Genomic DNA, 25,748 nt, shown 5'->3' on the forward strand with positions numbered 1-25,748 from the left:
GTTAAATGCTGCTGATTTGCATACTTCTTACTTGAATGTTTTTATATATTTTGATAACTTTAATAACTGCAGGTGATGTCTGTATAATTGTTAAAGTGCAGCTCTCGCTAACAAATGTGCATTACAACTACTGATTAAACTATGTCTTGAAGGTTTTAAAATGTGATTCTGTGTATTTGAATTCTTGGAGGCGTCTTGTTAGCAGTCAAGTGATCATGAAAGCTGTAACAGTTTGTAAAGTTGCTCTTTACCTTTTCCTAGAATCAGAAGAAAGAAGTGTTTAATTACAGAAAATCATCAAATGAGTGCTTTTAAGACTTGCTTTTAAGCCAAGGAGGGATATGTGTGTGTGTGTGTGTGTGTGTGTGTGTGTGTGTGTATGTGTGTGTGTGTGTGTGTTTTAAACTTAAAAGACATAAAGTTATTTCAAGACTCCCCATCCCACCTCCCAGAGGGAAACACTGCTAATAATGCTTATTTTATTCTCCCAGAAAATTATATATTCAAGCAGATATGTATCTGTAGTTGGATGTGTGATATTTATTTATTTATGAGCTTTTCCATTTTTTCTCCTTAATAACATCTTGAAGATCTTTATATGGAGAGTAGCTACTCATTCTTTTTAATGACTACATGGTATTCTTCCATTGTGTCAGTGTATGCTTTCATAATCATTCACCAATACTGGATACTTAGTTTTCAGTCACTCCCTCCTCCCATCCCCCTGCCCCGGACTCCACACACACCTCATTACAAGTACTCGGAGCTGGAATTTTGAAAGTACATGCAAACATTTCTCTTTTCTCTGTTCTATCCCATTGGCTTCAGTTTCTTGTTCTTTATCAGGGTGGCCTTGCACTTTCTTGCAATCACAGAATATTCTAATTCCAGCAAAGAGAAGAATCCAGTTTGGCAAGTCTTTAGTTTGCATTAACTCTTAAGTTAGCAAAGTAAATTCTTGCAGCTACATATCTGATTGTAGATACCCACCTGAGTAAGTATTGGAGAAGAAAGGAATTAATTTCCTGGGATGGCACTCTAAGGTCTGATCCCTAGGAAGATAGAACTTCTGAATGTGTCTTCTTTATATAGGGTGTTGCTTTATTAGTAAATTCCATTTGGTGTATTGTCTTTCCAATGCATGGGATGTGCTCAGGACATAGAATGGCTTTGTACTTTGTGTAATTTTGTACAGGTGTCTTTACCACTGTAAGATAAAGATCCCTTATCTTTAAAATGGAAAAATAGAGCTTCCCTGGTGGCGCAGTGGTTGAGAGTCCGCCTGCTGATGCAGGGGACATGGGTTCGTGCCCCGGTCTGGGAAGATCCCACATGCCGCGGAGCGGCTGGGCCCGTGAGCCATGGCCGCTGAGCCTGTGCGTCTGGAGCCTGTGAGAGGCTCACAACAGTGAGAGGCCCGCGTACCGCAAAAAAAAAAAAGAAAGGAAAAATAATATAGACATTCACTTCTATTTTTGAGGATTGAATTAGGGAATAATAAGCCTTTTCTTTATGAAATTTTGTATTCTCATTACAAAAATACTTGTTTATTATAGAAAATAAAGGGAACGTTGAAAGCTACAGAGAAAGCAAAAGTAAAAATCAGGTATGAGCAATATGTGTGGACATCCACTGTTAGTCTTGGCAAATTCCCTTTAAGGTAGAAAGAACAGAGTGAGGGAGGGAGGATGAAAAGAAGAGAAAGAAAAAAATTGGTATTCTCATTTCTTTTTCATAAGTATTTTCTCATTTTATCCAAAGTTCTTTATAAGCATTTCAGTAGGTTACATAACATCATACAGATGGATCACAATTTTTTTTTTAAGTTTTTGGCCGCACCCCACGGCATGTGGGATCTTAGTTCCCCGACCAGGGATCGAACCCACACCTCCTGCATTGGAAGGCAGAGTCTTACCACTGGGCCGCTGGGGAAGTCCCCACATTTTTTTTTAACATTCCCTTGCTGCTTAACATTTTGTTTTCAAATGTCCCTGATAATAAATGAGACACACAAATCTTTGTCAATATATGTATATATTTTTCTTTTGAGACAGAGACCTGGAAATGGGATTACAGCCAAGATTTTAAGGCTTTTGAGAGCTACATTTATACTCAGGAGCTTTACATGAGAATGTTACAACACCCTCACTTTCACCAACTATTTGGATTTAAAAAGGTATATAATAGTCAATCATAATTTTAAATTATTGCAGTGTGTTAATTTGAAAACAATTAGCAACATTATTTTTACAATGGCAGTGTATCTTAAATATTTTATAGTAACGGGTAATTGAAACACAAAAGACCCCGAATAGCCAAAGCAATCTTTTTATTTATTTATTTATTTATTTATGGCTGCGTTGGGCCTTCGTTGCTGTGCGTGGGCTTTCTCTAGTTGTGGTGAGTGGCGGCTACTCTTTGCTGCAGTGCGCGGGCTTCTCATTGCGTTGGCTTCTTGTTGTGGAGCACAGGCTCTAGGCGTGTGGGCTTCAGTAGTTGCAGCGCGCGGGCTCAGTAGTTGTGGCTCGCAGGCTCTAGAGCGCAGGCTCAGTAGTTGTGGTGCACGGGCTTAGTTGCTTCGTGGCATGTGAGATCTTCCGAGATCAGGGCTTGAACCCATGTCCCCTGCATTGGTAGGAGGATTCTTAACCACTGCGCCACCAGGGAAGCCCATAGCCAAAGAAATCTTGAGAAAGAAAAACGGAGTTGGAGGAATCAGGGTCCCCGACTTCAAACTATACTACAAAGCTACAGTAATCAAGACTGTATGGTGCTGGCACAAATACAGAAATATAGATCAATGGTACAGGATAGAAAGCCCAGAGATAAACCCACACACATATGGTCACCTAATTTATGACAAAGGAGGCAAGAACATACAATGGAGCAAAGATAGCCTCTTCAGTAAGTGGTGCTGGGAAAATAGGACAGCTACATGTAAAAGAATGAAATTAGAACACTCCCTAACAGCATACACAAAGATAAACTCAAAATGGATTAAAGACCTAAATGTAAGACAGGACACTGTAAAATTCTTAGAGGAAAACATAGGAAAAACACTCTTTGACATAAACCACAGCAAGATCTTTTTTGAACCACCTCCTCGAGTAATGAAAATAAAAATAAACAAATGGGACCTAACAAAACTTAAAAGCTTTTGCACAGCAAAGGAAACCATAAACAAGATGAAAAGACAACCCTCAGAATGGGAGAAAATATTTGCAAATGAAACAACGGACAAAGGATTAATCTCCAAAATATACAAACAGCTCATGGAGCTCAATATCAAAACAAACAATCCAATTAAAAAATGGGCGGAAGACCTAAAGAGACATTTCACCAAAAAAGACATACAGATGGCCAAAAGGCACATGAAAAGATGCTCAACATCACTAATCATTAGAGAAATGCAAATCAAAACTATAATGAAGTATCACCTCACACCAGTCAGAATGGCCATTATCAAAAAATCTAGAAATAGGGCTTCCCTGGTGGCGCAGTGGTTAAGAATCCGCCTGCCAATGCAGGGGACACGGGTTCGAGCCCTGGTCCGGGAAGATCCCACATGCCGCAGGGCAACTGGGCCCATGAGCCACAACTACTGAGCCTGCGTGTCTGGAGCCTGGGCTCCGCAACGAGAGGCCGCGACAGTGAGAGGCCCGCGCACCGCGATGAAGAGTGGGCCCTGCTCGCCACAACTAGAGAAAGCCCTAGCACAGAAACGAAGACCCAACACAGCCAAAAATAAATAAATAAAAATTTATATTTTAAAAAAATCTAGAAATAATAAATACTAGAGAGGGTGTGGTGAAAAGGGAACTTTCCTTCACTGTTGGTGGGGATGTACGTTGATACAACCACTATGGAGAACAGTATGGAGGTTCCTTAAAAAACTAAAAATAGAACTACCATATGACCCAGCAATCCCACTATTGAGCATGTACCCTGAGAAAACCATAAATCCAAAAGAGACAGGTACCACAATGTTCACTGCAGCACTATTTACAATAGCCAGGACATGGAAGTAATCTAAGTGTCCATCAACAGATGAATGGATAAAGATGTGGCACATATATTACTCAGCCATAAAAAGAAACAAAATTGAGTTATTTGTAGTGAGGTAGATGGACCTAGAGTCTGTCATACAGAGTGAAGTAAGTTAGAAAGAAAAACAAATACCGTATACTAACGCATATGTATGGAATTAAAAAAAAAGGTAGTGATGAACCTAGTGGCAGGGCAGGAATAAAGACGCAGATGTAGGGAATGGACACCAATTGTGTAAAGTAAAAAAATGAAAGCCCCCTTCTCACTATCCCAACCCCTTGAAGTTGCCATTATTAAACGTTTTGCTGTACATCCTTTCAGGTATGCACCTTTGATTTTTTGCCCTCATATACATTACACATTCGAAAAATTATTTCTGTTCCATAGATTCCTAGAAGTAGGATTGTTGTATCAGTGGATATGCATTTTTTTAAAGTGTCCAAAATTTTTTTTCTTAAGACTATTTTTTTACAGCAATTTTAGGTTCACAGCAAAATTGAGGAAGGTACAGAGATTTCCCATATACCCCCTGCCTCCACACATGCACCGACTCCCCCACCAGAGTGATACATTTGTTAAAATTGATGAGTCTACATTGTCAGATTGGATATAGACTTAAAAGTAAGAAATAATTTGTTGCTAAACCTTCCCTTCCCAACCCTTCCCTTAAGAAACCAATTTGCGCCAATGTACGTTCTCACTAACAGAAAAGTGGAAATAATAATAGCAATAATAAATGTTCTCCGTAGAAAAACTAAAAATAGAGAAAAGGAGTAGGAAGAAATTTAGTATGTCAACCCCAATACCTAGAGATAACACTAATGACCATGTGGTGAATTTCAGAATGTAATTTCTACTATTTTAAAGTGGTTACAAATAGAGAAAAATCTCCTATATTGGTAAAGCATAAAACACAATGGCTATGCCAGTAAACAATTCCTTCATGGTCCTCCTTCCCAGGAACTGAGTAGAGTAATCTTTACCCCGTCGGGATCTTTGAAAGAACAATTTAGCATTCTCATCTCCATGGCAACCCTTTACCCGGTCGGTCTGAGTGATTGATAGTGATCGCATCCAATAGAATCTTTTCATTTGACGTTTCCAACCAATCGAGTGGAAGCAGGTGGCCCAGGGCGTTTCCACCGAGGCAAGAGCGGGTCTTATCTGCCTTACGTCGGCCGTGCGTCATCAGTCTGCGCCAAGGGCACGGTTGCTCTGTTCAAGAAGTGGTTCCCCTGTTGCCGCGGCAATGAGCTACACCCGGGCGGCTGCGGCTTGCTGTCTGTGGCAGCTGCGCACGGGCGCCCCGAGGTCCCTCTCAGGTAAAGGGGGAGCATTACCGTGGCCCCGCCCCGTGGCGGCGAGCCAGGGAATTTTCTCCTGAGGCTTGGGTCGGAGAGGTCACGGGGAAGACGTTCACTACGTCACAGGGCTGCGACGGAGCGCGACTGAGCTGCTGGAAAAGCGGGGCTAAGCCAGTAGTGCGCCGCGGGTCCGCCGGGCGGGAAGTGGGGTGGTTTTCCGCAGTGACCGTCTGGAGCGCCGGTTCCGGGTCGGCGCATTGAGGATGACCTAATTGCGCACCTGTTACGTGACGTCACTGCAGGTGTGGTCGGCGTTCCGGACTGAGGACAGTTGGCGACCTTAAAAGTTTAGTGTCCTGGGGACGGGGGGGGTGGGGGGTGTCCTCCTCGTAGCCTTTGCTCAGGGCCTCGTAGGTAGTCCTACGACCAGCAGCGTCCGCTTGCCCCCGACACCTCCACCCCTCACCCCGGAGCTTGTTAGAAACGCGGATTCTCAGGTCCCTCCCCTGACCTACTGGATCGCTCTGTCAGTATTTTAACAAGACCTTCGAATGATTCGTGTGCATTTGCAAGTTTGAGAGGCACCAGGGTATTGGAAGGAGTATCGAATTGGGAGTAGGGAGACTTAGGCCTGGATCCTGGCTCCTCCTTTCCTCATTTCATCCGAGGTGCCTCAGAAAATTGTGAGGTCATTTTCTCAAAGTTAAATCATTCGTGTACCACCTTGACGACTTTTGCCTTATAGCGATACCACTTGTATTTTGATTACTAAAGGTTTTTTTTTTTTTTCCCTAAACCGTGTCCCATTTTAAATTAAGTAATTTCACGGAAACTAGATCCTTATGGTAAACAGAAAACCAGTATCGCCTGTCCCAAGAAAAGTAATCATAAAAAATAAATACGCTGAAAACAAGAAGTTATTGTGTTAGATACTGTTGCCTACCAAGGCTTGAACCCAAGATCATCTTTCTTTCTGGTAAGAAAGGGAGGTTAGCAAGTGTTAGGAAGATGTTTAAGATGTGTCAGCTGTAAACTGAGACCATCTCCTTGATGAAGACAAAAAAATTGGAAGAGAATAACTCTTGCTGAAAAACATGGGTGTTATTTAATGCATGTTCATAGCCACTTAAGGTCTTCCTATAAACCACATGAAACCTCCTAGGTACCATCATAGGTATGTGTTTCACATTTTGGGAAAACATGAATATAAAATGATGCATTTGAGAGCTTCTAGCTCTGGGCCTCAATTTTATATATTATTTCTCAGTTTTATTTTAAAGTGTGTGACAGTGCAGGCAAAACTCAGAGGACTGTTGAACATGATTTTTAATGCTCCTTAGTTGAGCCAATACCAGAATAAGAATCATTCTTTTTCATTTAAAGAGTTACTTTGCTTCCTGTATCTCATTTTACCTTCATGATAACTCATTAAGAAAGGTTTTATTATTGCATGTTTTCCCTTAAAAAGGAAATAACCTGATCATTCCCAATTTTATATGTAAGAAATGGCAATTCTGAATTGTCTAAGGTCTGTGTTAGAGACAGGATATGTATTTTCTGGCTCTAGCTCTGTGCCCCATCTGTGATCCATACTGTAGAAATATGTTGCTAAATCTTCCCTTCCCAACCCTCCCCTTAAGAAACCAATTTGCACCAATGTACGTTCTCACTAACAGTAAAGTGGAAATAATAATAGCAATAATGTTCTCTGTAGAAAAACTAAAAATAGAGAAAAGGAGTAGGAAGAAATTTAGTATGTCAACCCCAATACCTAGAGATAACACTAATGACCATGTGGTGAATTTCAGAATGTAATTTCTACTATTTTAAAGTGGTTACAAATAGAGAAAAATCTCCTATATTGGTAAAGGAGATTTTTATAAATAATGTTTTGCCCATCTGGATCCATACTGTACTTTTTTTTTCCTTTTCCATTATGGTTTATTACAGGATATTGAATATAGTTCCTTGTGCTATATAGTAGGACCTTGTTGTTTAATATAGTAGTTTGTATCTGCTAATCCCAAACTCCTAATTTATCCCGCCCCCACCCCCTTTCCCCTTTGGTCACCATAAGTTTGTTTTCTATGTCTGTGAGTCTGTTTCTTAAGTTCATTTGTTAATTTCTTAATAATTTCACATTTTAGATTCCACATATAAGTGATATCATATGGTATTTGTCTTTCTCTGTCTTACATCACTTAGTATGATAATCTCTAGGTCCATCCATGTTGCTACAGATGGCATTATTTCACTCTTTTATGGCTGAAGAGTATTCCATTGTGTGTGTGTGTGTGTGTGTGTGTGTGTGTGTGTGTGTGTGTGTGTATAGGTCTTTATCCATTCATCTGTCGATGGGCATTTAGGTTGCTTCCATGTCTTGGCTGTTGTAAATAGTGCTGCTGTGAACATTTTTCTAATTAGCAATGTTGAGCACCTTTTCATGTGTCTGTTGGCCATCTGTTTGTCTTCTTTGGAGAAGTGTCTAAGTCTTCCGCCCATTTTTTGATTGGGTTGTTTGTTTTTTTGTTATTGAGCTGTATGAACTGTTTGTTATTTTGGAAGTTAAGCCCTTGTGGGTTGCATTGTTTGCAAATATTTTCTCCCAGTCCGTAGGTTGTCTTTTCATTTTGTTTATGGTTTCCTTTGCTGTGCAAAAGCTTATAAATTTGATTAGGTCCCATTGTTTATTTTTGCTTTTATTTCTATTGCCTTGGGAGGCTGACCTAAGAAAACATTGGTGTGATTTATGTCTGAGAATGTTTTGCCTATGTTCTCTTCTAGGAGTTTTATGGTGTCATGTCTTAATATGTAAGTTTTTAAGCCAGTTTGAGTTGGTTTTTGTGTATGGTGTGAGGGTGTGTTCTAACTGCATTGATTTACATTTGGCTGTCCAGCTTTCCCAACACCACTTGCTGAAGAGACTGTCTTTTCTCCATTGTATATTAATTGGCAAAGATTAATTGGCCATAGGTGTGTGGGTTTATTTCTGGGCTCTCTATTCTATTCCATTGATCCATATGTCTATTTTTGTGCCAGTACCACACTGTTTTGATTACTGTAGCCTTGTAATATTGTCTGAAGTCTGGGAGGGTTATGCCACCAGCTTTGTCCTTTTTCCTCAGGATTGCTTTGGCAATTCTGGGTCGTTTATGGTTCCATATAAATTTTAGGATTATTCGTTCTAGTTCTGTGAAAATGGCCGTGGGTAATTTGATAGGGATCACATTAAGTCTGTAGATTGTTCTGGGTAGTTTGGCCATTTAAATAATATTAATTTTTCCAATCCAGGAGTGTCCATCCCATACTTTTTAAAGAGACCTTGCAAAGATTATGAAAAGATAGAAATAGTAAATATTACAATACCCCACCCTCCACACATACTCCCAAAAAGCATTTATTAGGTGCCTGAATCTGGAAGAGTGTTGCAGTGCTAGGGAAAATTCAAGTATGTTTTTAATAGAAATATAATTCTCCCCATCAGAAGTCAGATGTGCGTTTGAACTCACCCTCATCCTGTGCACTCAGCCCCTTGCTATTTCTCAGTAAGTGGTTTCTTAAAAATGAGTATTGAGGGATTTCCCAATGGTCCAATGGTTAGTACTTGGCGCTTTCACTACCGAGGGCCTGGGTTCAATCCCTGGTCGGGGAACTAAGATCCCGCAAGCCATGGGGAGCGGCCAAAAAAAAGAGTATTGAGTTGTCTTTAAAGTTCTTTCCCATTAACACGTTTCTGGATGGGAGTAACAAAATAAAAGAACAAGCAAACAAGATTACTTTAAAAAATAGAGTCATCTCATCGTTTTCAATTTTAATTGGGCCCCATCTTTCTATAAGGAGGCCAGACCAATGGAAGCACCAGTCCTTGGACTTGGAGGCAAAAACTTGAGACAGGTTACCTTGACTTTGTCAAATGTCTCAAATTAGTCTCCACATAAAAACATGGCCACGGACCACAGTAACCCACTGTCTGATGGCACAGATCTGAGTGGTACCTTACACCTGGCAGAACTTGGACTCCATCCAGTTTCTTGAGTCAAATATGCTCGGTGAGATGGAGCAGGTTATATGTGGAAGACTGGATCACAGCTGGGTCACCATGCTTCGGACCCCTAATATCCACTGCTCTTTTGTTTAGTCATTTAAAATCCCCTGCCTGAAAAGTTCAAATGCAGAACTCCCTCATATTTCATCAGGCCTACCCCATCACTGTGTCCAAAGCACTCAAGCCTTTTTTAATGGAAAAACAAACAAACTATAGATGTATCCAAAACGAAACTTTCTGCACATTGTGTGGGTGTTCAAGTTAGCCTAAATGAAAAGAAGTATCTATTAAACACACAGTAGTCATACATAAGAGCCTTGAAACACATCTCAAGATGATATCAATACAGGTCAAAGTTCACATTCCAAACTAAATGGTCTCTCTGAGTCTCTATCTCCATATCTTCAAAATGAGTTGATAACACCTTATACATCTAAACATGTTACAAAACTCTTCTCTTAGGGGATAGAACTTGGGGAATGCCCTAATGTAAGCCTCAGAGATTACAGTCAAGGTGTTACTGTTTGGAGATTTTTTTAAAAGACAAAATCTAATCTATCCTGAAGAATTTATATTTTGAAAGCAAGAAGAGTTCAGTTGAATTAAGTACCATAATGAGATGAAACCTAAGCTCCAAGGCTAAATTCTCAAAGTCAGATGCCCACGGGTGCGGATATTTTTAGGAGAAATTAAATCTACAGTTTGTAACCTTGGCTGCAGAGAGGATTTGTACACAGAACTTTTCAAAAACATCTGTGTCCCCCTCCCAGAGATCAACTGGGGAGGAGCATCCGTGCTTTTGAGAGCTCCCTAGGGGTTCTGTACAGCCAGGGTTGGGAGCAGAGCAAGCCGGCACGAGTGAGTGGACTGGAGAACCATGCCCATCTAGAGGCAGCTACCACGTTAACTGCCTGGTGAGAAGACAGGATCAGTATTTCTAGATCATCATACACTTAGATTGAAGCCAGAGTCCAGATCTTTAGTTAAAATCTTCTATGTTTTAAATATTGGTAACTAATTTACTTCAAAAAACAAAACAAAAACCATTGCAGGTTAAACAGAATACACCCGTGGGCGTACCCCACCTATGGGGAGCTTATTTGTGACCTTTGCTCTAAGGTGCCTCTTTTTCTGTCTATGAAGGAAACAACTCAGTTTTACCCGAGAGTAATGGAGAATAAACACTTGCGTTGCAGCTTATGGAAGAAGAATCAGTGTCAGATTTTGCAGTTCGGGAGTGACCTTAGACAATATCAGTCGGGCAGCTGTGGATCGAATAATCCGGGTGGATCATGCAGGTGAATATGGAGCGAACCGCATCTACGCAGGGCAGATGGCCATCCTGGGTCGGACGAGCATCGGGCCGGTCATTCAGGTGGGCGCCTCTTTATCTGAGTAATGAATCGCATTGGGTCATGCCTTCTCAAGGGAGATACTGTTGTCCCCAGGCAAGCAAGAATTGGTTGTGCAGGTGGGGATGGAGGAGTAAGAAGCATATTATTATTTATTTATCAAGCACATACATTTAGTACATAAACACATACAGTACATCTGTAGTATTAAAATATCTTGGTGGGGGGCGGTGCGGGGGATAGAAAAGGGCTGAGAGTCAGCGTTAAGTAAAAGCGCCAGTTGTGAGACGTGGTCCCGCCCATAGTGGAGGCCAGTGGAGATATTTTATATTGAGAGGCAGACGGTCGGGCCTGGGCTTTATAGTCACACAGACTATAAAGGTTCACATTCCAGCTGTCTCCCGGTGTGACCTGGGGGAAGTCACATGACCTCTCCATTTCCATATCTGCAAAATGAGCTGTTAACACCTCATGAGGTTTTGGTGAAGAATAAATGAGCTGGTGTAGAGCTGGCTAATACCATGCCTGGCATGTAATAGACACTTAGCACATGTTAAATTGCCTGCTCTGAGCCCTTGGGCAAGTTACTTAACCTCTCTGTGCCTCACTTTCTTCGTCTGTAAAATGAGGATAATAAGTTTGTCCTTCACAAAGCAGTTGTGCAGATTAAGTTAATTACGTATGTAAAGCTATTTGACAGTACTTGGCTATAGGACATACTCTTAAGTGTTAGCTCTTATAATCATTCTCCCTTTTTTCTTTGATGTAAATGATACATTTCTGGCTCTCTGAAAGGAGCTTATATAAAATGTAATATTCTGCCCTTCTGATTTTGAAATGGGCTAAACATCTCATTTCTTTTGGGTGCGCACTCTTGTCCTTGAATAGGCGCGTTGTGGGTCGGAGGAGCTTCTTCTGGCACCATGGTTCGGGGTCGGCTTCTCTGGAATTAAGATTACAGATGCATCTTTTGGTTTGCTGTCACTCTCTTCTCCGTAGCCTGATGTTTAGGGTTTTTCTTCGACAATTCAAGGGGAATGGGAGAAATAGCAGTTCTCATCATTTTGCCCGTTTTGCTTCCTTTACCACACATGGACAGGGCATTAGTTTCCTTGGTATATAGCAGGTGGTCTCTGTGGAATTGCTTGCATGTCTTTGTTTTTATGTTTCTTACAGAAAATGTGGGATCAAGAAAAGGACCACTTGAAAAAGTTCAATGAGTTGATGGTTGCATTCAGGGTGCGGCCAACCATTCTGATGCCCTTTTGGAATGTGCTGGGCTTTGCACTGGGTATGTGTCTGTCCAGAAGAGCCTGTGTGAGCTTAGGGATCTGGGGTGATTGAATCATTAAATAACCACTTCTGCAATTCTTGCTGTGTCCTCTTACAACCTTTTAATTTACTTAATATTTTTCTGAAGTTAAATTGACTTTTTTTGGCTTACATTTATTTAAGGTAGAATCTTAAAATCAGAACTTTTATAAATAGAAGGTACAGTGAAAATAAATACAACAGAGAGGAAAAAAGCTAGAGCAATTCAATTGTAGCCAGATGGTGTTCCTTGATGAAGGTTCTAAACCTGAGATCTGCTCACTCTTAAAAAGGGAGAGTCAGGGAATTCCCTGACGGTCCAGTGGTTAGGACTCGGCGCTTTCACTGCCTGGGTTCAATCCCTGGTCGGGGAACTAAGATCCCGCAAGCCACGAGGCACGGCCAAAAAAAGAAGGGTGGCGGGGGGAATCAGTGGTATAGCGGAACCCAAAACACACTCACCCTCAGTGAAGACTCACTCCTGCCATAATCGGAAGGTTTGAAAAAGTATTGAAAAAAGAACATTCTTACTATGTGATTCAGGGTTTAACATTGTGATCTGGTACCACCTAAAACTGTGGTTTTCTAGGGGGGCAAGTTGCTCCTGAGGATGCTTGGCAACATCTAAAGACATTTTTGGTTGTCACAACTGGGGATGCCACTGGCACCTAGTGGGTAAAGGCCAAGGGTGCTGTTAAACAGCCCACAGTGTTCAGGACATTCCCCCACAACAAGGAATTATCCAGCCCCAGAGTCCAGGGTGCCAAGGTGACAAACCCTGACCTCAGCTGATCTCCATCCCCAGTGGTATCAGCCCCATCCTTTGCCTTCTGGGTCTGACAATTCCAGGTGCGGGAACTGCCCTGCTTGGGAAGGAGGGCGCAATGGCCTGCACAGTTGCTGTGGAAGAGTCCATAGCACACCACTACAACAACCAGATCAGGATGCTGATGGAGAAGGAGCCTGAAAAGTATGAAGAGCTTCTTCAGGTATTTGACTCGCTCTGGAAGGGGCTGCTGGGGGGGAAGGGCAGATATGCAGTTTGGTAAGAGGAACAAAATAGAGTGTTAGGGAATTGTGATGCCTCGGAAACCTAGGGCAGCACCTCATTTTAAAAGCAAGCAAACTGAGGCAGCTGAAGCCGAATGCCCTGTCACGTGCTTGGGCAGAGCTAGGACTGAAACCCGTGTTTCCTGAGCCCAGACCTGTATTCTCTCTGCTTCCGGATCATTGATAGATTCTGAGCAAATGCCATGAGTACAAACCCTTCAGATTAAATAAATAAATATCCTCAGAAATTTTCTACAGCAAATAAGGGAACTGTTTAATTTTTTTTGAAGCTAAGTCAGTGGCCAACCACCTGTTTCTGTAAATAAAGTTTTGTTGGAACACAGCTGCACCCATCTGTCTACATGTCCATGGCTGCTGTCCCCTCTACGATGGAAGAGTTGAGTTGTTGTGACGGGGACCTTACAGCCCCAAAAGCTTGAAGTACTGACTCTGGCCCTTTGTAGGAAAAGTTTGCCTACCTGTGTCTTAGATGATAATATGAGGCTTTAGTCTCCAAAATAAGTCAGAACAGCAGGGAGCTGGTAGGCTGACTTGCTTCCATTTCTTTTTCCTTAATCAGGTGATAAGGAAATTTCGGGATGAAGAGCTTGAGCACCATGACATAGGCCTCGAACACGACGCAGAACTGGTGGGGACCCCCCTTTACTGTTTGCTTGTGGTGACCTTATTTGGAAGGATGAGGGATGGGAAGGTTTCTGTTCCCAGAAAGATACAAAGTGGCTGTCAGACAAAGAGAACCAATACATTGCTTGACAGAAAGCCAGCAATTGCCTTCCTCCCAACTGGGAATCTTATTTCTTGCTTCTCTTCCTTATCCTTTGACCCAGCACTTTCTCCCTCTCAGGTGAGAAACCAGTTGGGTCAAACGTTTTGGGTGCAGCAGAGGCATTCCAATCTTTTGAATAGGTTTTTTTTTCCCAATTAAAATAAATTGTTTCTTAGATCTCATTACTTCTCCAGAGAAGTCCCAGCCCTGCCATGCCGGGCCTGTACCTTACAACTGAAGGTGAACACAGAGCAGGTTGCTTTGCTTTGCTTATTGTTGTCGTTTTTAACAGGCTCCAGCGTACGCTGTTCTGAAGAGTGTTATCCAGGCTGGATGCAGCGTGGCAATATATTTATCAGAAAGACTGTAAAGTATGTCCACTGTTCCTTGTGTATAAACGATGATAGTAATTTAACAAGTGACAATAGCAGAAAAGGAAACGTACAGTTACTGTTCTGTGAACTTGTTAATAAACTGCGAGAGGTTTTTTTGTTAATAAAATTCTCCAGTGTTGATTTTTTTTTTTTTTTTTTGGGGTACGCGGGCCTCTCACCGTTGTGGCCTTTCCCGTTGTGGAGCACGGGCTCCGAACGCGCAGGCCCAGCGGCCATGGCCCACGGCCCCAGCCGCTCCGCAGCATGTGGGATCTTCCTGGACTGGGGCACGAACCCATGTCCCCTGCATTGGCAGGTGGACTCTCAACCACTGCGCCACCAGGGAAGCCCCTCCAGTGTTGATTTTTCTCTGTGCTGCTTTATGGCCATAAGGCTGACAGTTCACCAGGTGCATTCAGATTATAGCAAAACAAGCTGGTCCTTGTTTGGTCTGTAGTTAATTTTTTCATAAAGCATTAAGAATGAATCATTAAGAAAGTAACAGAAATCTTCAAGAGAAAAAAAAAAGAGTTTACTGGTAACACAAAGTAATTTAAAACACAATGATGTTTAAGATTGACCAAGCAAGACTGCTGAGCCCATCAGGTAAGCGGAAGACTGACTGACATTGGTTTTTTTTTTTAACATCTTTATTGGGGTATAATTGCTTTACAATGGTGTGTTAGTTTCTGCTTTATAACAAAGTGAATCAGTTATACATATACACATGTTCCCATATCTCTTCCCCCCTGCCCTGCATCTCACAAGAGTGTTCCCTTTTCTCCACACCCTCTCCAGCATTTATTGTTTCTAGATTTTTTGATGATGGCCATTCTGACTGGTGTGAGATGATATCTCATTGTAGTTTTGATTTGCATTTCTCTAATGATTAATGATGTTGAGCATCCTTTCATGTGTTTGTTGGCAGTCTGTGTATCTTCTTTGGAGAATTGTCTATTTAGGTCTTCTGCCCATTTTTGGATTGGGTTGTTTGTTTTTATGTTATTGAGCTGCATGAGCTGCTTGTAAATTTTGGAGATTAATCCTTTGTCGACTGCCATTGTTTTTATTGTGAATTGTGGGTTTAGAGCAGGTTACTTCCATCAGAGAATATACTAAATTGTGGATTATTTGTGAAGTTGAATCATAATCATTTCCTTTAGGTCTGTTCCCAAAAGAATGGGCCAAAACAGACTATAACTTTCATACTTTGTTGAAATCTTCTATGATTTTCAGATTGTTAAATTTATGAAAAAACCTAGATCAGTGGTATTCTTTTCTCTGACTGCACATTAGAATGTCCTGAAGAGCATTTTAGAATTTTTCAGGTTGTGAAGAAAAAATTCTGACTGAATTAGGGTGGGGCCCAGGATCAGAATGGTTTCGAAAGCTCCCAGGCGATTCTGTGGTGGGTCAGGGCTGGGGACCCCTGGACTAGATTGTCAGCTTCTCGTGGAGAAGAATCACGTCACTGGGTCTTTGTCTCCCACCCAGCGCCCTGTGTTTAATCAGTACCTCGTGATGGGCCGACTCGCCGCAGTGGGTCCTGTTTTGAAGGACTGTGACACCGGGATAGTGTGGACTAGTCCTCTACAACCTCTTTTTTCCTAAACAGAACATGAATTTAATCTTATGGGATCAAGTGAATCAATCTTCCGATAATAATTAAACATGGGAGGGAAGCGCTGAAGACAACTGAATTCCCAACTCTTGTGCTAGGTTACAAACAGATGTCTGTAGTATAGTTAGTGTAGTTGGTTAACAACTGAAAAGCCAAGTTTCCTACTCAGTTATTGCCTGTATCTCCATTATGTTATAAATGTGCATTTTCTGTCTTTCCCGTAAAGACTATGAGTTTATTGAGGGCTAAACATCTTTTCCGGTTCCTGGTACATAGTAGGTACCCATTTAAAGGGAGGGAGGGACAAAACATACATAAGTAGCTACCAAACTGGTAGGAAAATGGCCTCCATGGCTGTTCCTCTTCTCCTCTGGATCTCAGTGCCAGAGTTTCCCAGAGTGTGGTCCCTGGCTCTGTTCTGTCCATCATCTTTTTCTTGGTATCTCATCCTGCCTGTGGCTGACTCCTTCACAGTTGTATCTCCAGTCCAGGTTTCTCATTTTCAAATATCCATCTGCCTACAAGATCCCTCCACTTGGAAGTCAAGAGAATCCCAAGCTCCACACACCCCAAGCTGAGCTCCCTGCCTCCCCTCCCCCAGTCCTGCTTCCCCAGTGGCCTTCCCATCACAGGGAACGGCAACTCCATCCTTCGGGTCCTCAGGCCAAAAGCTCTACAGTCACCTTTGACACCTGCCTCTATTACAGTCCCATCAACCAGGACATTCTTCAGGTTCTACCACATCCTCTTCACTGTCTCAACTGCTGCCACTCAGGTCCCTCCCACCCCATCTCTTACCTAGATTATTTTAGAAGCACTCTAACTGTTCTTCTTACCCTTGTCCTCCCACAATCCATTCTCAGCCCAGCAGCCGGAATGACCCTTTGAACCGTAAGTCAGGTCACAATGCTGCTCAGCTTAGACCCTCCCAGTGGCTTTCCCCAGTTACCACAGAATAAAAGTCACAGTCCCTAAAATGGTTTACGAGACCTACGTGATCTGGCCTTCTCTGACCAGTTCCCCTTCCTCAATCTGCTCTGGTCACGCCGGCCCCCTTCCTATTCCTTGAAATGCCAAGGCATGCTTCGGCCTTGTGGCCTTTGCAGTGGCTGTTCCCTCTGCCTGGAATCCTTTCCCCCAGATATCTGCATGGTCAAATCCCTCACTAACTCCTAATATTTTGTTCAAATGTCACTTTTGAAAGGACCCCTTTTTCAAAATTGCAGACCCCACCCCGCCACATGCCTCATCCCCCTTGCTCTGCTCTGCTCTGCACTTTTCCCCCACAGCACTTACTGCCTTCTAGCATATTATATAATGTACTTGCTATGTTTTTTTGTCTGTTTCTCCCCACAAGAATGTAAGCTCTGTAGGGCAGAAGTCTCTGTTTTAATCACTGACACATAATGGGCACTCAATAACTAGTTGTTGATGGGATTGAATGAAGAAATTGCTCTCCCTTACTAGAAGTCATTTTTAGATAACTAGTAATTCAGAACTACTCCTCTGTGCATGTCAGCAAAATTCAGTGGAGATTGATTGAGAAGATGCTGAGCTGGGCCCCTGGCCCCCTGGTCTGTACAAATTGTTTTGCTATAAAACAGAATCTTTCAGCTGGGTGGTGGGGCCGGGGGTTGGGGGGAAATGCTACCAGGAAACCAAAGGAAGGCCATTCTCTACGTTTCCTGCTGATGATTTCAAAATTAGAGGCTGGAGTTTTGCATGTGAATCCACATGCAAAAGAATGAATTTAGAGCTGTACTTCACAGCATATAGAAAAATTAACTCAGAATGGACCACTAAAGCTCTTAGACGAAAACATAAGGGTAAATCTTTGTGACCTTGGATTAGGCACCAGTTCTCTAGATATGACACCAAAAGCACAGGCAATGAAAGAAAAAAATAAAGTGGACTTCATCAAAATAAAAACTTTTGTTTTTGGAAGAAAACTATCATGAAAGTGAGAAGACCACCAACAGAACAAGAGAGGATATTTGCAAATCATATATCTGATAAGGGATTTGTATCTAGAATATATAAAGAACTCTTACAACTCAACAATAAGACAGATAGTCTAATTAAAAACAGGCAAATGGACATGTCTCCAAAGAAGATACACAAATGGCCAATAAGCATTTGAAAAACATGCTCAACATCATTACAGAAAACCACAATGAGATACCACTTTACACCCACTAGGATGGCTACAGTCAAAAAGATGGAAAGAAACAAGTGTCGGTGAGGACGTGGGGAAACTGGAGCTCTCATACACTGCTGATGGGAATGTAAAATGGTGCAGCCCCTTTGGAAAATAGTCCGGCGTTTCCTCAGTTAGTTACACATAGAATTACCATGGTACAGTTAACTCCTCTCCTAGGTATAAACTCAAAAGAAATGAAAATGTGTTCAAATAGGTAGTGGTACATGAATATTCACAGTAACATTGTTCATAATAGCCAGAAAGTAGAAACAACCCAAATGTCCATTAGCTGATGAATCAATAAACTAAATGTGGTATGGAAGGAAGTACTGATACATGCTGTAACATTGAGTATATGCTGAGTATATCAGCATGTACTGATACGTGCTGTAACACTGAGGAATATTACTCATCCATAAGAAGGAAGGGAGTACTGATACATGCTGTAACGTTGAGGAACTTTAAAAAGGTGATGTTTGGTTACAGAGTTTCAGTATGGAAGGTGAAAATAGTTCTGGAGGTGGATGGTGGCCATAGTTACGCAACAATGTGAATGTGCTTAATGCCACTGAACTCTACACATGAAAATGGTAAGACAGTAAATGTTATGTATATTTTACAGTAATAATTTTTTAAAAACATGCTAAGTGAGGGGAGCTGGACACAAAAGGCCATATATTGTATGAGTCCATTTATATGAAATGTCCAGAACAGGCAAATCCAGAGACAGAAAATAAACTAGTGGTGGCCTAGGACTTCAAGAGATGGGGGGAATGGGGAGGAGCTGCTAATGGATTTTGGGTTTCTTTTTGGGGTGTTGAATGTTCTAGAATTAGATGGTGGTGATGGACCTGTGAATATACTAAAAACCACTGGAACGTAGGCTTTTAAATGGTGAATTTTATGGTATGAATGGTATGGATGATAGCAATAAAAAAAATACAGGATTTGTAGTTTCATGCTATATTTGAAAGGAAATTCAGTCCAGGCTGTTGAATGGGGAAACAATTTCTTTAACGTACAGCCTTCAAGCCAGCAGAGCATGTGGAAGCCTTGATCTTCTGAGGTGCTGGTGCTGTTTCTTACCTTCCTGTATCAAAGCTCATTTTGTAAGTATTGCAGTCAGGAGTCTTAGTCCTGTGAAGGGACTTTGTTCAACCCTTATTAAAAGCCCAGATTTGCTGCTGTTTGCTTGGCATCCCCTTCAGAATTGATGTCTGATGTTTTATGCTTCTGAAATCTTCTAGAACAAGGCCAGAGAGATTTTCTGAATCCCTCTTTGATTGTTTTTAATTCCATTACAGCTTGTCCTCGTGTATTAACAAGGTAATCTTGTCTTTCTCTTACTTTACTGCTCTGATCTTTCAGAGGAAATGTGATTTTAAAATGGGACACCATCCAAAGATCATGCCAGGATGACAAAGGATATTTTTCATGCAAGCAGTGCAATTCCAAAGATGTGATCTGAGCTATAGTTCTTTGCATGTTTTTGATTCCCTCTCTACTCAGAAGTGGTCCACAGGGCTTCCCTGGTGGCGCAGTGGTTAAGAATCCACCTGCCGGGCTTCCCTGGTGGCGCAGTGGTTGGGAGTCTGCCTGCCGATGCAGGGGACGCGGGTTCGTGCCCCGGTCTGGGAGGATCCCGCATGCCGCAGAGCAGCTGGGCCTGTGGGCCATGGCCGCTGGGCCTGCGCGTCTGGAGCCTGTGCTCCACAACGGGAGAGGCCACAGCGGTGAGAGGCCCGTGTACCGCAAAAAAAAAAAAAAAAAAAAAAAAAAAAATCCCCCTGCCAAGGCAGGGGACACGGGTTCGAGCCCTGGTCCGGGAAGATCCCACATGCCGCAGAGCAACGAAGCCCGTGTACCACAGCTGCTGAGCCTGTGCTCTAGAGCCCAGGAGCCACAACTACTGAGCCCACGTGCCACAACTACTGAAGCCCACATGCCTAGAGCCCGTGCTCTGCAACAAGAGAAGCCACTACAATGAGAAGCCCATGCACCGCAACGAAGAGCAGCCCCGACTCGCCGCAACTAGAGAAAGCCCACGCATAGCAACGAAGGCCCAACGCAGCCAAAATTAAATTAAAAAATAGAAGTGGCCCACAGACCAATAGCAGTGGTATCATGTGGGAGCATGTTAGAAATGCAGAATTTGGGGCTTCTCCCCAAACCTACCTAATCAGAATCTGCATTTTAACAAGATGTGGTGGTTTTAAAGTATGTCCACACATTCCTTGATATTCCTCTGTTTGGTGGAGCCTAACTCCCCTTATCTTGAGTGTGGGCTGTCCTTAGTGACTTGTTTATAACAAACCATGAGGCAGAGATGGTGGAGTGCAACCTCCAAGGCAGCTAAGTCATGAAAGACCTCTCTCTAGGATCTCCTCCTTGGGGAAGCCAGAGTTGCCGTTGCCGTGTGGTGAGAACACTCAAGCAGTTTATCTGTGGAGAGGGTCACATGGCCAAGAACTGAGGCCCCCTGCCAACGATCATGTTGCACAACATCTCAGAAGTGAATCCTCAGCCTTGGTCAAGACTTCAGATGACGTAACTGCAGCCAACATCCAGCCTGCAACCTGTGAAGACCCAGAGCCAGACCCACCCAGCTGAGTCACTCCTGAGCTCCTGACTCTCAGCAACTATGTTAAATGATAAATGTTTATTGTTTTCAGCTGCTGGGTTTTGAGGTGAATTGTTATACAGAAATAACCAATACACAACACTTCCAGGTGATTTGGAAGCACATGACAGTTTGAGAAGCACTGAACTAGACCATGAACTCCAGGAAGGTAGAGACCACTTAGGCATTTCCTTATCTTTAGGGCTTGGTACAGTGCCTGACACTCAGTGAATTTTTGTTGGGCTAAATACAAGGTTAAATTGCCCTGTATTTTTAAAAATTAAAACTATTTTTGTAATAAATAGTGGATGTATGCACATGGTGAAATATTCCAAGAGTTAAAGGGTATTTACAGTGACAAGCATATCTCCCTGTTTGTTGATTACCAGGAAACTGTGACCACTTGCCTTACCTTGTGATTAACTATTAGCAATCTGCCACATTCCCTTTTCCCCCTCACTTCCAAAAGTAACACTTGCTTCAAAAACAATATAAACTAAAACAAAACAAAACCCAAAAACCAACAATATAAACTGCCTGTACATTAAAAAGAAAAGAAAAAAGCACCCCTTTCAAACTTATTCCCTAAAAGTAACCACTATTCATAGTCACTGTGTTCATTTCCAGACTCAAAAAGTCTATCCATACGTATACAGTTTTGGGTTTGTATTGTTCCCCAAACGGAGTAATACTGGGCATCTTGCCTTGACACGTGCGTTTTCCACTTCGTGACCGATATTGGCCACCTTTTCAAGTCAGCCCCTGCGGATCCACCTCGCCCCGCCGGCTGGCTGCTGCCTTGCCTCAGGGCCACCTGCGTCACGCGGCCCTGCGCCAGCGCTACCCACAGGCCCACCTGCACTGCCCTACAGCTGCACCCGGCGGCTCCCACACTGCCCCACCCAGCACTGCTCTCCCGACCCCCGCGCCGCACAGGAGGAAACGCTAGGTGCTGGAGAGGCTAGAACTTAACCACGAAGTCCCTCCGCCTCTTACGTACTCTCGACCCCCAGCGGTGGGCATTTGGGGTTATTAACACAGAACTGGGGGACCTCTAATGCTTCAGGGACCACCTCTGAACACAGTCTCAATGGAGTTTCCAGAGGAGGGACCCCTTGGGGTCTTTAACCTTTCTGGAGATCCCAGACTTCTTTGACCATATAATAAAAGCTCTGGACCGTCACCCCTGGGCCTCCTTAAGGTCTCTTGATCCGGGTGATTTGGGGAGAAGAAAACGTGACCTTTCCCAACCGCGAGGAACAAAAGAAACCTTTCCTCAAAATCGCTCTCTCTGGCTCTGCAGGAGCACAAAGCACTTTTCTACTGAATATGTTTTCAAAGGTTTAAAAGGCTCCTTTTGCCTTCGGGGACGTGCTTCCTCCCACTCCCGTTACCGAAATGGCAGCCCGGCAGGGCTGTGACTGAACCCCACGGGCCTTCGATCCGGATCCTGTAGGTAGATCTGCTCCCGGGCGCGCCAAGGTTGAGGAAGGTCTCGTGCTTTCCGGCGCCCGCCCGCCGCCATCACCAGAGGGCGCCCTCGCGCCGGCATTCCGAGTCCGCGGCCGGCCGCCGACCCGCCAGGCCCTGCCAGACGTCACGGGGACACGCCCGGCGGGCGAGACCAGGTCATTGCTAGGAGTGCTGATAATCCGGCCTCCGGATCTCCGCTGTAGGACGGGAGTGGAACGTCTCGTTCACACACTGCGAGATGCGGCGGGCTCACCTGGCTGCTCCTGTCTGCGCGGGCCCACTGACTTTAGCGTCCTTAACAGGGAGGACGCAATTTCTTTTTCAGAAAAGGGAGAGGAAAACACAGGGGAGGTCGATTAGTCTCCCTCTAGGGGTACCACACGATGAAACCGGCTTCAAGCGTCAAGCAGTGTCCGAGGAGTCTCACTGAATGTTTATTCATTAGGTCGTGCTGCTCCCTGGACATACGCCTTCCTCCCACCCACGTGCTCAACGCTTTGCCTGATGAAGGCTATTTGCCCTTCTAAACCCCCAGCTCATAGGGGAAGTCATCCCACACCGCATCTCCCATCCCCCACCCCTCAGCTTCTTGCATTTGTATTGCATCCCGTCATTACCTGCTTTCCTACCATCTCTCCAAGCCGGCAGCGAGCTTCTCAAAGTCAAGGGCTGTCCCCACACCTGGAGCTTAGCAGGCCCTCAGCTGACGTTTGATAAACCAATCTACGCTAAAAAATCACGTGGACTCATAGAATGGAGCAAAAGTAATTACAAGTAGTAACACGATCCTCCTGATCTCAGTATGAGCACACCTAGAAACTTCCGGACGTAAGTATGAAGTGGGGAGGGAGGGTCAACCTTGTGAGTGCCCTTCAGTCCTCTTGTCCATCTGCACCCCAAAGCCTGGCAAACACTTAACACATGACCATGTCTCTACTCTTGTCCTTTGAAACGCTTTTTATTCATTGCTGCTGTGGTTTTTGTTTATTTGTTTGTTTTATTTATTTATTTTTGGCTGCGTTGGGTCTTCATTGCTGCACGCGGGCTTTCTCTAGTTGCGGTGAGCAGGGGCTACTCTTTGTTTTGGTGCGCGGGCCTCTCATTGCGGTGGCTTCTCTCGTTGTGGAGCACGGGCTCTAGAAGGGTGGGATTCAGTAGTTGTGGCGCGCGTGCTCAGTAGCTGTGGCTCATGGGCTCTAGAGCGCAGGCTCAGTAGTTGTGGCACACGGGCTCTAGGCACGTGGGATTCAGTAGTTGTGGTGCGTGGGCTCAGTAGTTGTGGCTCGTGGACTCAGTAGTTGTGGCTCGTGGGCTCTAGAGCACAGGATCAGTAGTTGTGGCACACGGGCTTAGTTGCTCCGTGGCATGTGGGATCTTCCTGGACCGGGGATCAAACCCTTGTCCCCTGCATCAGCAGGCAGATTCTTAACCACTGCGCCACCAGGGAAGCCCTGTGTTTTGTTTTTTGAGAGTTTCTTTTCATGATGCTTTCTTCCTTTTTTTGTTAACCTCAGCATTTCCAAGGTTATACAGAATTTCATACTGCTTCCTCCTGGAGTTCCTACTGGGCATGCACATCGGAATAAACTCTTGAGATTTAAAAAAATCTACAGATGCTCCCGCTCCACTCAGTCCTAGTGAAGCAGAAGCTTCTGGGCGGGGCCTAAGGTAGGAATATAATTTTAAAACGCATACAGCGGCTCTGATGTGCAGCCATGGTTAAGAATCAACGGTATAATTCCACAAGGACTTTATTTTAAACCTGCCTCCAAATGGATGCCTTTCCCCTGCTTTACATCCTATTTTTCTGGGCTGATTTAAGATTTCCACGCTGCACCACTTCTCCAGCACTGCCTTCTGCTAAGAAGTGACTTGTAGTTCCAGTTTTCTCCAGCCCATTCAGTGCCATGACAGCTGGAAACATTCCAGACCAAGTTGTCTTCATCAGGTGGGAGCAGTGGTGAACAGCAGTGCTCCCTGTACTGCTGGGTGAGCAGCCTTTGTGCGGTATTTTCCATGCCTAACTTCCAACTGGCTTTACTGAAACAATAAAAAAAAAACTCGTGGAGATGCCACCTGTTGCACTTACTTCCTGTATGTGTGCTTAAATAAGACAACATGGGCATTAAAAAGAATAATTATCTCAGTCATCTGGATGCTTTAAGGTAGCATATTATTCTAAGTACTGTGGAATAAAGGAATTTTAGGACATGAAATTCACACTCCTCTTTTTATATTATTTAGAAGAGACACAACACAACATCTCACCTTTGCTTTAATAGGAAGTTGTTAGTTCTGCTAAATGAAAAATCCATAGGGTGTTCTTCAGGTATGGTTTGATCCAGGAGCTCAAACCAAACACTTGGCTTCTCTCTCTTCTCTCTTTTCTTTCCACAGGGTTGATATTAGGCTCATGGTGGCCGCCAAGGCCCTCTTCAAGTATGGCCACATAATTATTGTTATGCAGCGTTTCCATACATCACCTCCTAACACTCCTCCATCCAAAAGAAGGATGAGGGTCTTTTCCTCTAGCTTCTGCAGAAGAAAGAGAAAATTTTGTCTTCCCAGAATCCAAAATACAGCCCTCCTCCACCTCTAGCTTCATTTTCCTCCAATTGGATCACATTCCTGGCCCTCAACCTGGCCTGGAGGATTGAGACTAATCTCATTGGCCATGCCTGGTTACATGGTTGCTCCTGAAGTGGGTGGAGTGGGGACAACACCCAAGCCACATGGGTCAAGAGTGGGGTAAGGTGGTTCCCCCAAAGGAAGCCAGAGTCCTCTTACCAGAAGGGAGAACAGATGTCGGGCAGATCAAAAGGCCTGATATCCCCTGAGCCCAGGAAGTCGTGATGGGACAAGACTTGAGTGGATGCAAGTGGGGCAGTGGGTTCCAGATGGGCTGGAAGGCTGAGACCAGGGGGGACATTATTGTAGCCTCCCCTGATGTTGGATGACGACCTGGGTGGGGACTCTGGGTTGACAGGCAGCATAACAAGATGGTCTACACCACCTGGGTCTGAATTCTTGCTCTGCCACTTACCAGGTGTTACCTAACCTCTCTGTGCCTTAATTTCCCCACTTGTAAAAAGATGGCACCAGGGGTGTCATGGATGAACCCGAAAACAATAAGCCAAGTGGAAGGAGCCGATCGCAAAGGCCACATAACGTATGACCCACTTACGTGAAATGTCCAGAACAGGCACATCTATAGAGACAGAGGGTAGATTAGTGATTGCCTGGGGCTGGGAGGAGTCGGGGGGGGGGGAATGAAAATGTTCTAAAACTGACCCTGGTGATAGTTACACAACTGTGAATATACCAACAGCCATTGAACTGTACACTTTATATCTGTGAATTCTGTGGTATGTGAATTAAACCATGGAGGTTTTTAAAGGTAGTGTGTGTCAAGTGCTTTGAGCAGTGCCCGGCACTTCGGACTTTCCCAGGTCCTTGCAGCTTCACCATCTTGAGTTCTGAATAATCCCATCATTCACCTCCCTTCCGTTACCCCTTACTGCGTGTCCCTCTCTCTCCTGCCAGGATACTGACTGCATAGAAAGC

At 43.7% G+C, this 25,748-nt stretch overlaps 1 protein-coding gene across 1 annotated transcript; it reads left to right on the plus strand.

Annotated features, from left to right (window-relative positions):
• Positions 1-5,227: 5,227 nt before the first annotated feature.
• Positions 5,228-14,409, plus strand: COQ7 (coenzyme Q7, hydroxylase). The gene is made up of 6 exons (XM_024744140.1): positions 5,228-5,369; positions 10,593-10,771; positions 11,925-12,039; positions 12,909-13,048; positions 13,690-13,758; positions 14,189-14,409. The coding sequence occupies exons 1-6, from the start codon at positions 5,297-5,299 to the stop codon at positions 14,264-14,266; spliced, it is 654 nt and encodes a 217-aa protein (XP_024599908.1). The 5' UTR covers positions 5,228-5,296; the 3' UTR covers positions 14,267-14,409.
• Positions 14,410-25,748: the final 11,339 nt, after the last annotated feature.

Source organism: Neophocaena asiaeorientalis, unplaced genomic scaffold (assembly GCF_003031525.2).
Source record: "Neophocaena asiaeorientalis asiaeorientalis breed wild unplaced genomic scaffold, Neophocaena_asiaeorientalis_V1.1 scaffold91, whole genome shotgun sequence".
Classification (NCBI taxonomy): Eukaryota; Metazoa; Chordata; class Mammalia; order Artiodactyla; family Phocoenidae; genus Neophocaena; species Neophocaena asiaeorientalis.